Source organism: Phocoena sinus, chromosome 20 (genome assembly GCF_008692025.1).
Source record: "Phocoena sinus isolate mPhoSin1 chromosome 20, mPhoSin1.pri, whole genome shotgun sequence".
Classification (NCBI taxonomy): domain Eukaryota; kingdom Metazoa; phylum Chordata; class Mammalia; order Artiodactyla; family Phocoenidae; genus Phocoena; species Phocoena sinus.
The window spans coordinates 39,760,019-39,776,873 of NC_045782.1; the positions used below are offsets into that span (position 1 = coordinate 39,760,019).

The 16,855-nt window shown below is 49.4% G+C and overlaps 2 protein-coding genes across 4 annotated transcripts in view; one reads left to right on the top strand and one right to left on the bottom strand.

Annotated features, from left to right (window-relative positions):
- Window positions 1-4,323, bottom strand: part of EZH1 (enhancer of zeste 1 polycomb repressive complex 2 subunit) — a 31,811-nt gene extending 27,488 nt beyond the window's left edge. Inside the window, exon 1 of one of the 3 annotated variants that reach the window (XM_032616617.1) lies at window positions 4,252-4,323. The gene's annotated coding sequence lies outside the window, so the exon portion shown is untranslated. The remainder of the gene's footprint in view (window positions 1-4,251) is intronic. The other 2 variants (XM_032616618.1, XM_032616616.1) reach the window with 2 other exon arrangements.
- Window positions 4,324-14,629: 10,306 nt separating this feature from the next.
- On the top strand, window positions 14,630-16,489 carry RAMP2 (receptor activity modifying protein 2). The gene is made up of 4 exons (XM_032616862.1): window positions 14,630-14,838; window positions 15,279-15,344; window positions 15,806-15,917; window positions 16,047-16,489. The coding sequence occupies exons 1-4, from the start codon at window positions 14,739-14,741 to the stop codon at window positions 16,300-16,302; spliced, it is 534 nt and encodes a 177-aa protein (XP_032472753.1). The 5' UTR covers window positions 14,630-14,738; the 3' UTR covers window positions 16,303-16,489.
- Window positions 16,490-16,855: the final 366 nt, after the last annotated feature.

The window sequence follows — 16,855 nt, forward strand, 5'->3', positions numbered from 1 at the left end:
CAAAATATTAGGGCAAGTGTGTCAGAGAACACAACACATCAGAGGCACTGAACTCTACCCATTAAGGAACTCTTGACTTTAAGTTTTGGAGCACTGAAGTCCCCATTGATAGTCTGTTGGACTAAAGAGGCCAGGAAAGAGCCCAATACACAGTTTGGACAAATTAAAGACAAACAAACAAAACTAGGGAGTTTCTGGAATGGAGGTGTTCTCTAAAAGAAGTTTTTCCTTTTAAAACCCTCTCCCTCAATCTTAATCTGATATAATTCTCTTCATCTTTCTCAACATATTTTTATTTTTAAAAATTTTGTTCTTTTGTTTTATCTTTTAGATTTCACATATAAAAGAAAACATATAGTATTTGTCTTTTTCTGTCTGACTTCAAGAAGCATAATGTCCTCCAGGTCCATCCATGTTGTTGCAAATGGCAAAAAAAATTTTTTTTCTTTAAATATTTATTTATGGCTGTGTCGGGTCTTAGTTGCAGAAGGCGGGATCTTTTATTGCAGTGCACGGGCTTCTCTCTAGTTGTGGCACGAGGGCTCAGTAGCTGCGGCATGTGTACTTAGCTGCTCCTCAGCATGTGGGATCTTAGTTCCCTGACCAGGGATCGAACCTACGTCCCCTGCATTGGAAGGAGGATTTTTTTTTAATTAATTTATTTGTTTTTATTTTTGCCTGTGTTGGGTCTTCATTGCTGTGAGCGGGCTTTCTCTAGTTGCGGCAAGCGGGAGCTACTCTTCGTTGTGGTGTGCAGGCTTCTCACTGTGGCTTCTTGTCTTATTGCAGAACAGGGGCTCTAGGCGTGTGGGCTTCAGTAGTTGTGGCACGCAGGCTCTAGAGCGCAGGCTCAGTAGTTGTGGCGCACAGGTTTAGTTGCTCCACGGCATGTGGGATCTTCCCGGGCCAGGGCTCGAACCCGTGTCCCCTGCATTGGCAGGCAGATTCTTAAGCACTGCACCACCAGGGAAGCCCCCGGAAGGTGGATTCTTAACCACTGGACCACCAGGGAAGTCCCCAAATGGCAAAAATTTTTATGGCTGAGTAATATTCTGTGTATGTGTGTGTGTGAGTGTGTGTGTATCTCATATGTTATCCATTCATCTGCTGATGGACACTTAGGTTGTTCCTATATCTTGGCTATTGTAAATAATGCTGCTTTGAACACCGGAGGCAAATATCTTCTTGAATTAGTGTTTTCATTTTCTTCAGATAAATACCCAGAAGCGGAATTGATGGATTGTATGGCAGTTTTATTTTTAATTTTTTGAGGAACCTCCACACTGTTTTCCATAGTGACTGTACCAATGTACATTCCCACCAACAGTGCACCAAGGTTCCCTTTTCTCCACATTCTCACCAGCATTTGTTATCTCTTGTCTTTTTTGGTAATGGTCATTCTAACAGGTGTGAGGTGGTATCTCACTGTGGTTTTTACTTGTATTTATTTCCCTGATGATCAGTGATGACGAGCATCTTTTCACGTGCCTGTTGGCCATCAGTTTGTCTCCATTGGAAAAATGCCTATCCTGTTTTTTTCTCTTTCTCTGTTGTTAACTATCCTTTGTAGAAATGTAATGTGTTTTTAGTATTGCTGCCTCAAACCTTCTTTGGGAAGTAGCTAGTCAACAAAGTAGAGACTTTTTAAAGTTAGTACAAGACAGGAAAAAGATATACTTAGCGAAATAAATTGTTACAATTTTCACATAAGGCACAAATCAAGGGCAGGAATTGTTACCTGGAGAACTAAGGAAGCCAGATTTCAGATCTCAAGAATTAAAGAGACATAAATAATATTTTAAATGGTTTTAAAAGGCATGCTAATTCAAAGGCAAGTATAAGAGAAACAAGTCCAACTACATTTTCTCCCCTTTTCCCTTCTCGTGAAAGTCTTCTTGGGAATAAAATTTCATTTTCAATCCTAGGCTCCTTATTCTAGTGCTGTTTCAAAGAGAATTAAAGTAACACCGGACTTCTCTGGTGGTGCAGTGGTTAAGAATCCACCTGCCAATGCAGGGGACATGGGTTTGAGCCCTGGTCGGGGAAGATCTCACATGCCGTGGAGCAACTAAGCCCGTGCACCACAACTTCTGAGCCTGCTCTCTAGAACCCGTAAGCCACAACTACTGAAGCCTGTGCACCTAGAGACTGTGATCTGCAACAAGAGAAGCCACCGCAATGAGAAGCCTGCACACCACAATGAAGAGTAGCCCCCGCTCACCACAACTAGAGAAAGCCTGCGCGCAGCAACCAAGACCCAAGGCAGCCAAAAATATAATAAATTACTTTTAAAAAAATAATTAAAAACAAGAATCCGCCTGCTAAAGCACAGGACACAGGTTCGAGCCCTGGTCCGGGAAGATCCCACATGCCACGGAGCAACTAAGCCCAGGTGTCACAACTACTGAGCCTGCGCTCTAGAGCCCGCGAGCCACAACTACTGAGCCCACGTGCCACAACTACTGAAGCCCGCGTGCCTAGAGCTGGTGTTCCACAACAAGAGAAGCCACCACAATGAGAAGCCTGAGCACCGCGACGAAGAGTAGCCCCCGCTCGCCGCAACTAGAGAAAGCCGGCACGCAGCAACGAAGACCCAACGCAGCCAAAAATAAATAAATAAATTTATTTTTAAAAAAATAATAAATAAAGTAACACCATAATGAAAAAGTCATTTCCACCTCAGTAAGTTTTAAAGCTGTGCCCTGGCGTCGAGTTCCGTGATTGGCCTATAAGTACTCTGCCAGTTAGTGGAAGAACTAGGATCCAGATCTCCCAACTCCCAGTCCCAGAGATCGTCCCACTACTTATTTATTCCACAAACATGTATTGAGCACCTACTGTGTGCCTCGTAATGTTTTAGTACTTAAAGTGCATCAGTGGATAAAACAAACCAACATCTCTGCCCTGGGAGAATTAATTCACACTGTCTGTACACACTCAGCATACACCCTGACAATAACAGTATTATTACATCTTTACAGATGATCCTTTCCTCTATTATAAACGTGTGTATGTGTGTTTTAAGTACTTTATCTCCTAATAATTTCTTCTACGCAACTAAGTAATCTCCTTTATCAATGCCACATATCCCAGCCCTGGAGTTTCCAAGGCTTAAAATAGACAAGCTCTCACAGAAACCTCTGATGGAGTTAGCACCTTCTCCGGCTGGAAACGTCTTTCAAGTTTCCTAAACTTAAAAGCACCGGGTGGGGGATTTTTCTCTTCAAAGGCGTCACGGCAGCAAACGCGGAAGAAAAGACCTACACTTTCAAGGCCATCTTCGCACGCACCCAGTGGTTCGGCTACCTCGGCTCTTAGCCCCCATCCTCACCCCTGTAGCCCTAGACTCGATACCTAGGCGACTCTATTAACAATCCCATATTTCACCTGTGAAAAGCCCACTCTCAATATTTCCATCGGCGGCACGAACATCCTTCCACCTTCCTTCCCCTCCCCGCCCCCGAAACAATTTCTCAGAAGTCGCTTTATACCTAAATAAGTTTGTCCCACATTTCCTAACAGGCATGTCCCAAATACACCACCTTGCCTTGCTTCAAGGCTCTTTCCCTTACATTATTTGATCCCCAAGAGAATTCTGGGGTGGGCAGGGATTGGCGCAAGACCAAATTTGGAGAGAAGCCTCTTACTCAGGGCCGGGACTAGGGGGAGGCTAGCTGGGCGCCTAGTGCGCAAACCCGAAGGAGGCACGCGGCACCGGCTCGACCCCAACAGTGAGCTCTCCTTTCCATTTTGCTCCTTAGGAGCCTCACTCGCCTCACCCTGTTTTTATTGCCACCGCTTCCTCAACACCCCCAAAGTCATCGCACGCTGAGCCCCCTTGTCTGGTCCTTCCCGTGCACTGACCCAGGTCCCCGGGAGTCCACCTCGCTAAGGGCCCCCGCAGCTGCCACCGCCCACCCACGCCCTCCCGGCGCTGGGGCTCCCGCCCACCCCACCCCGCCCTCCAACGGGATTCCCCGTCCCCGGGCCCGCCCCCGCCGCTCCTCCTCCCCGACACACCGCCCTCCCCGCCGCAGACGCGGTTCTCGCCGGGGGTTCTCTCGCCCCGCTGCCCCCTTTCCCCAGCCTTCGGAACGGGGAGTGGGCGCCCCGCTACCCCCCGCCAGGCAGATAGTGTGCTCCTCCGCTTCCTTCCAGTTCTCTGACCCCTTCGACTCTCCCTCCCTCAGGCCCCGGGTGGCAAGGTGCGGAGGCCCGACCCCACCGCCGGGCCCAGGATTGTTTACTCACTCATCCTCCATCCTGAGCCGCAGGGACCTGCCGCTAGGGCGCCTGCGCACCGCGGCCCCGCCCCCACGCCGCGGCCCCGCCCCGCGCCTCCTCCCGGCGCGTGCGCACTGCGTTGCCCGCGACCGCTGGTCAGGCCGGCTGGGCATCCTTCTTCGCACTTCTGCGGTTTGGCGCCAATACCCCAAACTCGGGAGTCCGAGGTGGTGCAACCCGATCCCGACGGTTTCCAAGGCGGCGCTGTCAGGGGACAGGAAGGGCTCTTGGGAAACCTCCCGGAGCCATTAATATCTTTAAGACTTTATCCAGTAGTTGCATCATCCCCACACGCTAGTGACATGCCTCACTTCATAATTTGAAACCAACCTGGAACCCCTTCATTGCAGATCCTTCACATCTACAAATACCCCCAAACGCCCGTCTATGGGCTCTAAGTTATCATTCTTGCTTTATTTACACCGGACTGCCCTATTTCTGTCAATAGTTTTCTCAGTCACTCAGATTCAAATCAGTTGCCTTGAGTCAAAGTATCTTCTCACAAGATACCTATAAGTTACCAAAGGAAAAAGAGTAACTTTACAGGGGAGAAATCTGGCAGACATCACCTCGACCAAGTGATCAAAGTTAACATTACTAGTGCTGAGAGATATTCTTACTAGGTACCTCTCAATAGGATGCAATGAGAAGGGTACAGAATCACTTACATAGTTGTCTTGAAAAAAATGCATAAGCTGAGTTAATCATGAGGAAGCATCAGACAAATCCAAAATAAGGGGCAGTTTACACAATAACTAGCCAGTATCTTCAAAAATGTCAAGGTCAAAAAAGGCAAAGGGTGAGGAACTGTCCAGATTAGAGGAGACTGAGCAGACAGGACAACTAAATGTAACGGGTGATCCTGGCTTGGATCCTCGTCCAGAAAAAGCACACCAGTGGGATAACTGATGACATTAGAATAAGGTCTGTAGATTAGTTAATAGTATTTTTTCCATCTTAATTCCTGGTTTCGGCAATCGCATTTCTTCAACATTTGAGGAAGTTGGCTCCAGGGCATAGAGGAACTCTCTACCACTTGTAACTCTTTTGTAAATCTGAAATTATTTCAAAATATAAAGTTAAAACTTAAAATACAAAATAACATTACCTTAAATTTGTCTCCACAGACATAATTTTAAAGCCTATAATCATTTTTTTCTTCAAATAATTTTCATGACAACTCTATGAAGTAGGTAGGAAGGATTTCAGTTTTACACACGAGGCTATTCTGGTGTAAAGGAGTTAAAAGACTTGCCTCACACAGATGAAAAACTGTTCTGTCGGATCTTAAACTCGGGTCTCTGGATTGCAGATTTAGTGTTCTTTTCCTTATATCAGAACCTTTGACTTCTCTGTTTTCCTCTTGCTTATATCCAATTCACAAGCAAATCAAGGCAAATATTCCTTAATACTTGGCAATTTTCAATGATGTTCCTTTCCATTCCAAATGCTTTCTAGACCAGTGGTTCTCAAATTTGGTTCACATTGAAATCACCTGGGGAGTTTTAATAACTACTGATTTCTTCCTCCCACCTTCAGAGAGCCTGATACATTGGTCTGGGGTTTGGCTTGGGCTTCAAGAATTCTCAGAGCATCCCAGGTGATTCCACTGTGTAACCGAGTCTGAGAACCATTACACTACATAAATAATTGTTGAAATAAAGAATATGGGTTTAGGGCTTCCCTGGTGGCGCAGTGGTTGAGAGTCCGCCTGCCGATGCAGGGGACACGGGTTCGTGCCCCGGTCCGGGAAGATCCCGTGATGCCGCGGAGCGGCCGGGCCTGTGAGCCATGGCCGCTGAGCCTGCGCGTCCGGAGCCTGTGCTCCGCAGCGGGAGAGGCCACAACAGTGAGAGGCCCGCATACCGCAAAAAGAAAAAAAAAAAGAATATGGGTTTAAAGGGGGGGGAAGGGGACAGGCAGCAGGTTAAAAAAAAAAGGAATCTGGGTTATCTAAGGAGAGATGTTCAGAAGATCTGAATGTCAGGACTGAGACTGGAGAGCAGTTTGAGAAGCATCAGCTCATTGTTGTTAACTAATACCATGGGAGTGGACCACTTGGTTTTCAGGAAGTATGCCAAGTGACAAGAGGAGAGATACAAAGACATTCTGTGATAACAAAGAAAATAAAGTTACAAAAATATTTTGAGGTGGAAAGGAAGGAAGGAGAGGGGATCTATCTGTACATATCAGAGGGTACAATGCAGCTCAAGCTCCACCTCCTCCTGCCAGCCCTCCAGGATCTCCCCCAGCTTCAACTCCATTACCACTTTACACTCGCTACCAGGCTGTCTACCTCTCTGATATCCATCACAATGTTTGACATAGGACTAAACCCAGGGTTTAGTTATCCTTGTTCACTAGAGGATTATAAAACCAACTTTCCACATCACCAGTAAGTGTGGGGTTCTTGGGGAAAATTTGTCTGCCAATTGGTTCCTCTCTCCCTCTCTGATGGGAGAGAGTTTTTCCTGAGACCAGGCTCCTTCTTAGCTGACCATGGTCCATGAGACATTATCAGCCAATCTTTGGCCAGCGCTTCCTCTAACTTTTTCTTTTCCAACCCTTTACGTCTTTGCCCTATAAATTCGTAGAAAAACTGTTGGCAAGTGGTCAGCTACTAGACCTTTGAAAAACAGTACCATCACCCCTGCCCCACTCCTCCCAGCCCCACCCCCAGGCAGTTAATAGGAGAAAGGAATAACTGTGTCACTCCTGGCTTCCAGTTGCTCATCTTGCTCTTAAATTGGAGGCCTCTGGGGCTGAAGGAAACTGGACAAAGTGTGCTGAGTAGCCTAATAGGACTTTTTTTTTTTTTCCTGAAAGTTCCCCATTGTGGAAAAATAAAATAATGTGTTTAATTTCTGAAACCTGATGCCTGATTTGCCTTGGCAGCCATTCTCCTGGGCTTGGCCGAGAGTCCAGCAACACTAATATACTGATTAATACCAGCTCAACTTGCTCCCTGGAGAAGAAGAGCATTATTTACTTGACCATTTTCTTAAATCCTTTTTAATTTGCATGTATTTTAGCATGATCTTATTGGCTTTAACATGCTGTATCTCTGACCACTGGCCCCAAAGAAGCCTCAGGGAAGACTGTTCTGCTCTGTGCGTTCACAACCCCATCACAAGCAAGATTTTGTTCCACCCAGTGATTAGAAATGACATGTCACGTGTTCTGTTTCTTCTGGGGCAGGCAAGTTCTAAGTGTACTTTTGTCCCCTGCTGGTCTTCAGGCCACTAGTAGAAAGGGAGGGAGCTGATGCTTCCCAGAATTCAAACAGGGCTTTCTGCACTGTTCCATCCTCCCTTCCAACTTTCCTCCCTTCCACGGTAACCCCTCTGCTCATTCTGCCCCTCCCTTGTAAAGCCCACAGGGATATCAAATAGCTTTTCTCTGAAGGGACACAGAGGATTGAGGAACCGTTGGGCCCCAGACAGTCCCTGACAGGGAAATGTAAACACAGCTGTGGAGATGGGAGCAACCCATCTTCCCTCCTCCCGCATTTCCCACCCAGAAGCAGGGAAAGGCCACCCTGCTGGGGAGAAACAAACAAGCAAACAAAACAAAGCACAGCCTTAAAGCCTGCATGAAGGTCACCAGAAACAAGCTGCTGCCCAGGCCTTGACCGGGCCAGCTGAAGTGCCAGACCCCTCCCTGAACACTTAGAGCAAAGGCAGCTCCAAAGCAAGTTGAGGTCTGGACATTACCGAGCCTGGAAACATGGCTCGATTTTTGAAGCCTCTCCACTCCTGGACATTTTGTCTTCTAATCTCAAAAACCCAGCTTTCCGCCTCAGGTACTTATCTCCTGACCCCTAGTTGCTTAAGGATCATAATAATGCATTCAATTCAGCAAGTAAGAACAGGCCCACAATAAACCCTTGTCCATGGCTCTTAGAAGTTTAAACTCTGAACCTTCAAGCCAAAATATTAGAAAGGGCCTCCTTAGCTTTTGTTAATTACAAAATAAATAATTCCAGCAGGAAGGAGAATTACTTTGGGGGATTATTCGGTGGGATTCAGGCCTTGCTTTGCACATACTGAGAAAGCTCCAACCCCACAGCTAGGGTGGTGCTGCCCATTCTCACTCTCTTGGCACAGTTAATGCAGGGCCTTGATCCCACGGGACACGCTCTTGGCACGGCGCTGCCTGGGAAGTAGCTCTGATCGGGTGGACAGCTAATGAGCTGTGCTTCCTTCCTGGCCATCAGGGCCCTCAACTGTAAAACTGCAGAAGTAGAAAGACAATAATAGCCTTCAAATACTGACCACTCAGTAGGTGCCTGGCATTGTGCTAAGTGCTTTACAGTAGGCCATCTCGTTCCATATGAAGCCAGCAATATTCTTACACTCATTTTACAACTGAGGAAACCAGGGCTTAAAGAGATTCTGGAACTTGGCCAAGGTCAGCCAGCTGGTAAATGGCAGGGCCAGGATTTGGGCCCCATCATTCTGACTCCAAACCTACTCTCTAAACCATTCCACTCTACCTCCTCTTTTCTCTGAGGTCTTCTAGCTCTGAATCACAAGTCTGGATTTTCTCCATGGTTTTTTCCTTTCACTGGTGGTGCCAGGAAGAGAAATGTGTTTGGGACTCTCCTCTGCAAGTTCAGAGGAAAACAGTTCCTAATAGACAAGGGGCTCCTTACTTCCTCTGTACTAGAGATGCCAATCAAAGCTGGACACTGGACAGACCCCCATATCAGCAGGGCACAGCCTGTGTGAAAGACAAACAAATCCTAGCCAGACAGGAAAGGGGAGTTCCCCTTGGTTCTGTGACTCCCCCTTCTTTCTTCCCTGGCTTATCCGCAGGGTCCCATGCTGCTGATACTACGGCCCTTTGCACCCCACTGCAGCTAGGATGAGATACAAGGCTATGGAAACTCTTTTGGAGAAAGAAAAGTATAATACATAATCTACAGATTCCATGAACGACATTGTATGGAAAGAACCAAAAATAAATCACATTTCTTTATACATTTAACAAATTGCTTTTAGCATTCACATATTCATTAGCTATTGGACTGTAGGTGAACCTACATCATCTCGTACAATCCTTGCAAGATGCCTGGGGGTAGGTACTTTTATCCCTGTTTTACAGAGAAGAACATTGAGGCTCAGGGAGACTGACAACGTTGGCCATGGCCACATGACTGGTAAGTAGGAGGGCTGGAATTCAAACCCAGGCTGGGACTATCTGACTCCAAAGCCTGTATTCTTTTCAATAAAGAGTGTTGTGTAATGAAAACAACCAAAATTATGAAATGGGAAGGATCCCAGAATATCTTGGAAACAGAGTTTCATAACTATATGTGGTACACATTATAATAGTAACTACCATTTATTGCATGCTTACTAGTGCCAGACATCGGGCCAAATGCTTTAACACGCTTCATCGGTACTGCTCAGTGAGATACATGCTAGTAACCCCATTTCTGCAGGTAAGAAAACAGGCAAGCTCAAAGGGATTAAGTAACTTGCACAAGGTCACATAAGTGACCTTCTGTCTACAGGTTGGATAGCAGGTTGACTTCCATCAGGTGTTAACCTTTCTTAGCCTCAGTTTCCTCCTTTGTAAAGTGGGTTGCTATGGTACCTACTATAATGGAGTTGTGAGGGTTTTTTTGATGGTGGTGGTGGTGGTTTTTGTGTTTGTTTGTTTTGGCCACGCCACAAGGCATGTGGGATCTTAGCTCCCCAACCAGGGATCGAACCCATGCCCCCTGCAGTGGAAACGTGTAGCCTTAACCACTGGACCACCAGGGAATTCCCTGAGTTGTGATTTTTAAGTGAAACAATTTGTATGAAGCACTGAGCACACTGCTTGGCTCCCTCAGGGCATCCCCATGTTACACAACACCTAGACTTCTGGGGTGCTGGGGAGGGGTGGAAGGATTCCTGGGGATGGTTTCAGAGGACAGTCCTAAGGAATGGAAGAAGGGTGAAAGCAATCCTGGCATCTGGCATTGGGTCCTGACAGCAACCATGAGTCAGCCCCAGGTGCCGAGGGACCAGCAGTGTTCTCAGCACTGCTGGGTGTGTGCTGTGGTCTCTTGGCCATGGTCCTCTTCAGTCACACTGTCTGAACGTCATTCTTATAAATCTGGCCTGGGTTCTTTTCAGAAAAACAGCCTCCACCATGTGATGTCATGGTCCAGTCTTGGTCAGGGAAGGAAGCAGGGAGGAGGTTGTGCGTACAGAGTTGGGTGAAACAGGATCTTCTTATCTCTGGAGGGGCCCATCTGGTCCTGGAAGAAACTCTCTACCCTTCTCCCCTCCCTTCAAGACTCAGTAAAGAATCAATATTCTGATCTGGAGTGAGAGGGAGGTGATAAATCTAATGGTTAAGACCTGAAGCTTAGCATCAAACGGTCCTGGGTTCATATCCTGGCTTTGCCAATTACTTCCTCTGGGACCTTGACAAAATCACTCCTGTTTTCCCCCATTTCACCCGTGGACAAGATAATTCTGATGTTATGGTGGTGAAGTTTTAAGAAATGCTTGGAAATCACTCAGCATATCTGTCAGGGAATACACTCTGCAACACATAGTAATTGTTCAATGAACGTTGCTACTATTAAGTCCCCAGCAGTTGATGAGGAACATGGCTTGACAATTTTCTCTGCTTTTTACATATAACTTATAGATATTATAAGAGAGCCAGCGTTTTCTCCAATAACCATTCTTCCCTGTGAGAGGTGGTCAGGCTCCTCACGCCAGCACCCTGGAGATGAGGAGGCTGGGGATAGACGGAGTAGTTGTGTCCCTACCCCTTTGTCTTCCCTCCCTTAGCCAGCTGGCTCCCTGGCTGTAGCTCTTCTGGTTCTCCCTGCTGCCTCCCTGCCCTCTGAAGAAGCCTGTCTCCTCTCTCCAGATTGGAAAGATTAGCTGCCCCCAGCCAGAACTTCGGGTTTCCCTGACCCTGGCTCTCCCCCACACCTTCTCCTGCGCTCTGCTCTTTATTTTGCAGACAGCTGGGGAAGAGGCCAGCACGTATGATTGTCTCTATGCAGTAGAAAAGCTAATTCCTGGATGCTCTGCATGTAATTTCATTGTGTAGGAGGCCCCCAGTGCTTTTGACTCCCCCTATGTTGTTCTGGACTTGTCTGTGTGCATAGGGGGAAGGCTGAGGATTAGAAGTGGCACTCCTCCTTAGGATCAAGTTACCTCTCCCCCTGCTCCAGGCAGGATGACCTTTGGCCCCTAATAGGAAGGGAAATTTACATGGCAGTTAAGATCCCTGCCCAGGAGAAGTCAATATAGGTTGAGGCCAGAAATCTCAGGTCAATGTCCAGCTGGATCAGAACCAGATCCCTCTCTTCCCAAGCACTGGTGGTGGGAGTGGGCTAAGGACAGAGGAATAAGGGATTGTGTAGGAAACTCAAAGCCTAGACTCTACTAGATATAAGGAAAAAAGACTGAAGACAATACTACACTGCAGTTAAAACGAAAGAGGCACAGCTGTATATGGTATCATGGAAAGATGACCCAAGACATTACTAATTTTTAAAAAGTCGCTGAACAAGGATATTAATTCCCATTTATGCTTTTTTTAGGTCCAAAATACCTGGGGGAGGTGAGAAAGGAATGGGGTTATAACGTTTTCTGTGTTTAAGTATTCTGCAATGAGTCTATACTTACGTATTACTTGCAATTAAAAAGTATGTCTTTATAGCAAAAAGTATATATTTTAAAGCAGAAACAGGCTTAGAAAGGAAGGGTAACGGCCCGCAGGGGTGGAAAATATGACTTCCCATGAAAGAGCCAGCCCCTGTCCCTAATGAAGCCCTTCTCTGGCCCCTTGCTGCAGATCCTGGGACTATTTCCTATGGCAACTTGGAAAAGGTGAGGTCTCTAGCCCCGTTCAGTCCCAAAGGACCCCCATAGCAGCAGACCCGCAGTTACCAGGATGCCCCCAGGGGTCAAATGAAAACAGCCAAACATCCAACTGGCTAGGAAATGTGAGAAGAGGAGAATCAGGAGGGGAGGAAATTTCCAGATTCTCCAACAGGTTTGAACTCCCGAGTTCAGGGAGGATTACAACAAGCTCTCCTTTGAGGTCTCCCCATCATGATGCAAGCTTAATTCCAACTCTAGGCTAAAATACCACTTTCTACCAAGTCACTTGTATTTTCCCTTTTGCTTTTTATATATGAAAATATATAATTATATATATATAATTTTATTTTATATATGAAATGTTTATTTTATATATGAAATATATAAAATATAGATTTTATATATAAAATATAGATTTTATATATGAAAATGTTGAGCTCCAAAGATGTGAAATGGCCTACCTAAGGTTACACAGCAAGACAGAGGCAAAACCTGCCTTCAGAGTCCTAACCAATGTTTGTTTGTTTTTATCCATTATACCATACTGCCTTATTTACAACCCAACATTTGTTTTTGTCAGCTTTAATCTTGATCCCAACCCTAGCCTTTACCCACTGTGGGCTCAGGTGCCTCTGGCCAGTGGAAATGGCTGATTTTGCTTTCTGCCCCTCCTTGCTTCCTCCTCCCATCTTATCACCTAGAAATCTCCCTCTTGACCATGTTTCCTTCTTTTTTTTTTTTTTTTGCGGTACGCAGGCCTCTCACTGTTGTGGCCTCTCCCGTTGCGGAGCACAGGCTCCGGACGCGCAGGCTCAGCGGACACGGCTCACGGGCCCAGCCGCTCCGCGGCATGTGGGATCCTCCCAGACCGGGGCACAAACCCGTGTCCCCTGCATCGGCAGGCGGACCCTCAACCACTGTGCCATCAGGGAAGCCCCCATGTTTCCTTCTTGAAAAGGGCAATCACAGGTGGGAGGGAAGGAACGGAGTTTGTCCCTGGCCTGAAGTGACTCCAAGGCAGCCTGGCTCTTTTCTGCCCATTGCAGAAGATGACCCTCACCAGGAAGGCTTTGGGGTTCATGCCAAGTGGGCCAATTCCCTTCTCCCTCTGGATGCCTTGCTAAAGCAACCTCTTGATCCTAGCTATGGAGGAACAACAGGTTATCAGTGGCCATGATTTAAGAGCCTAGGACCCCAAGATGAAGATTTGAAGAGAGATGGTGCAAGATAATTTGTGGTGGGAAGGAATCATAAACTGGGACAACAGCAGCAGCTGTGTCCAAGGGTCAGTGTCTGGGAGTAATTTAGGAAAGTTCGGTGCTGACAGCTGTGTCTGGAGTTGAACGTCATGGCCAAATCAGCTCCCGGGATCCTCGGCTGCTTCAGGCCTACGAAGCTCTGGCTCAGGACACAGAGACAGCTGTGGTGTGGCAGAAGTCAGGGCCGCTGGGGCCCCAGGCTCAGCCTTGCTGTTGCTCAGCTGTGTGGCTTTAGGCAAGTCCTTAGGAAAGGAGGAAAGGAAACTAGCATCTGCCTAAGTGAGTGCAGTGCCCTTTCACAAGTGTCACTCTCACTACAGATTAGTGAGGAGGGTAACGTCCCTGTTTCACATGGGAGGAATCTGAGGATTCATGAAGGTAACTGAGGTCATTCCAGGCTATATAGCTGGAAAATGGGAAGACGGAATTAGGACTCAGAGCTTCTGAGCTCAAGTCCTGGGCACTTTCCCCTGGGCTTTAGCTTCTTCCTCTGTAAATAATGTACCCACCTCATGAATGAAGTCACACATTGTAGGTTCTAAACCTTCCCTTTTCACAACCTTGGCCCGGAGGAGTTGTGGCCACCTTCTTCTTGGGAATGGAGCAGTCTTACTTTTGCCACTGCACTCAATCTGGTTCGTGGGTCTAGGCCCCAGGGGGTGCCTCGAAGGCAGGGTATTCGGACTTTGCTTTCCCCTCTACCTCTATCCCCAGGCCTTCTCCAGACTCCGAAGGTCTGGCTCCCTCTTCTCCTCCTCCTCCTCGATTTTGGCAGGCGGGCTGACATCAGTGGGTGTTCCCAAGGAAAGGGAACTCTGAGCTGAGCTCCACGGGCCCCTTCCCCCACGGCCCCGGACAGCCCCAACCCCCAGCCTTAGAAACGGCAGCGTTCAGAGGCCCTCTGAGCTCCCAAACCCCTCCCTCTTTTCGCTACCCGCCCCCCCCCCACGCCCCCGCCGCCTCGCAGAGGAAGGGAAGGGGTTGCTAGAGTCCGGGGAGCGGAGGCTCAGAGACCCCGACGAGTCCTGGGCGCCACGCAGCCGAGCCCAGGAAATGGATGCCGGTTCTGGGGTTACGAGGGGAGCTGTCCAGCCCCGCAGGGTGAGCTAGCAGAAAGGGTGAGCCAACGTCGGCCCGGCGGAGGGAGCGGCGGGCGCCAGGGCCGGGTGGGGCAGCGACTCCCCCTCCAGCCCGCCGGCCCCGGGCGTCGCCCCCGCCCCCCACGTGGCCGCAGCCGTCCCAGCCCCTGCGAGGAAGCGGCGCGGCTTCCTGCGGCTTGGGACGGGGATATAGGCGCCCCCGCCCGGGCCCGGCTCAGCGCCGCCGCTCCTCCTCGCCTGTTCGCCGCGCGATGGCCTCGCTCCGGGCGGAGCGCGCTGCCGGCGGCTCGCGGCTCCCCGCGACCGGCGCCGGGCGACCGGCAGCGCTCCGCCTCCTCCTGCTGCTGGGCGGTAAGCGCAGCGCCCCGAGGCCCGGGCGGGAGGCGCGGGAGGCCCTGGAGGGGAGACGGGCTGGACGGCCAAGACCGGAACGGGCCCCGGGGTGCGGGTGCGGACAGCGCTGCTCTTTGGACGGTCCCTGGCCCCACCACGGTGAGGGCGCAGCGCGAGCTGCTTCCCACTGGGGAAAAGCTGGCGTGCCCGGGTCCCACAGAGAGGTCTTGGGACGTCTGGAGCTGGCAAGGAGGGAGGGGTTTGGATGTGAGTGGGAATGAATTGGTGCAGCCCCTCTCTTCTGGGCACTGAGGCATCCCGTGGGGGCCTGGATTGCTTCTCTTTTTTTTCTGAGAGTAGCCCTGACTTCCAAGGGTCTCAGCCCCCAACCCACACACCCCTTCCTCAAGGCCCCAGATCCCCAGCATCCCATCTCCCTGCCCCTTTTCTGCCCACAGCTGTCCTGAAGCCCCAGGAGTCCCTGGCTCAACTTCTTCCCACCCCAGACGTCTTAAAGTCAGAAGGTGAGTACCCAGCAGCTGTGGGAGGGTGGCCCAGGGCAAGGAGAAGAGAGGTCAGTGGGGAGTGTCCCCTTCCTACAAGCCAGGCCCCAAACCCAATTAGTGCCCCTAAGTTCTGCTCTGTTCTCTCTTGGGGTTCCTTGTGGTCTACCTCTCATCCCACAAAGCCTCCAGCCGGCTCTGAGCTGGCCCCACCTCACAGGTGGATTAGAAGATCCCAGAAAAAGTGTATGTGGAAGTTCTTGCCAGGCGGGGTACTGCTGGGCACATGGAAGACATTAAAGTTTTCCTGAGCTGAGACTCTCCTCAGCCAGGACTGTCTTGCTTGGGAAGGCTTCTGAGGCTCTCCGGGTAGTTCCCATATTTGAAGACGGGAACAGTGGCTCCTCAATGGAAGTACCTGGACCAGAGGGCTTGGAGGGTGGCGTAGGGGTGTGGTCAATGTGCAGCATCTCTGCCCACAGGGAAAACAGTGGAGGAGAAGTATGAGACAAATGTCCTACGTTGCTGGGATGATTATAAGGTTCAAATGGACTCTATCGAAAAGGATTGGTGTGACTGGGCACTCATTAGCAGGTAGGGGCAGTGCTGGAGGGCGGCTTGGGCCAGGGCTGGGGCTTGCTCCTTGTGGGCCTTGAGTGAGTGTGGGACAGTCCTCTTTTTGGGCCCAACCCTTCCCTCACTCTAGTCCTCTCCTGTCCCCAGGCCTTACAGCATCCTTCGAGACTGCTTGGAAAGGAATGCAGAAGAGTTTGGCCTGGGCTTCCCCAATCCCTGGGCAGAACAGATCATCTTTGAGACTCACCAGATCCACTTTGCCAACTGCTCCCTGGGGCAGCCCCCCTTCTCAGACCCCCCAGAGGATGTGCTCCTGGCCATGATCATAGCCCCCATCTGCCTCATCCCCTTTCTTGTCACCCTTGTGGTGTGGAGGAGTAAAGATAGTGAAGCCCAGACCTAGGGTGGCGTGAGCTCTTCAGCCGCCATCTTACTCCTTTCCTCTGCAGGTCTCTCCCCTCCCCTCCCTACTTCCTTCTCTCACTCCTACCCCAACTGCAGATCCTTAGATCGATGGAAATGGAAGCTGGGTGGGGTCAAGGCTCAAGTTCTGTAATCTTCAAAATAAAACTGTTTTTTTTTGTACACTGTTCCCCTCCCCATCCCAGTGGGCCTGTGTCCTTCCCAGAGTCTCTGCCATTCCCACAGGCCCTCTGTTCTGAGCAGCAGAGCGTGAAGAATCTGGATAGTCTCACTGTTTTGTTCACTTACCTGCCCCCCCCCACCCCTTCCCCCACCCGAAGGCCACACCCATATACTTCCTCCTCCCAAGGCCAGGCCTTTCCTGCGTCTATCCAAACCCAGCTCCAGGAAACGTGCAGGAAGAGACTCCCTTCCGGTCTGGAGAGCAGCCGGGGAGGTGAGGGGGGTGAGATGAGGGAGGACACTTTGCCGTGGCTCCTGCAAGAAGGAAGGGGGTGCCACCCAGGAGCCCTGAATTTTCCCTTTCCTGATGC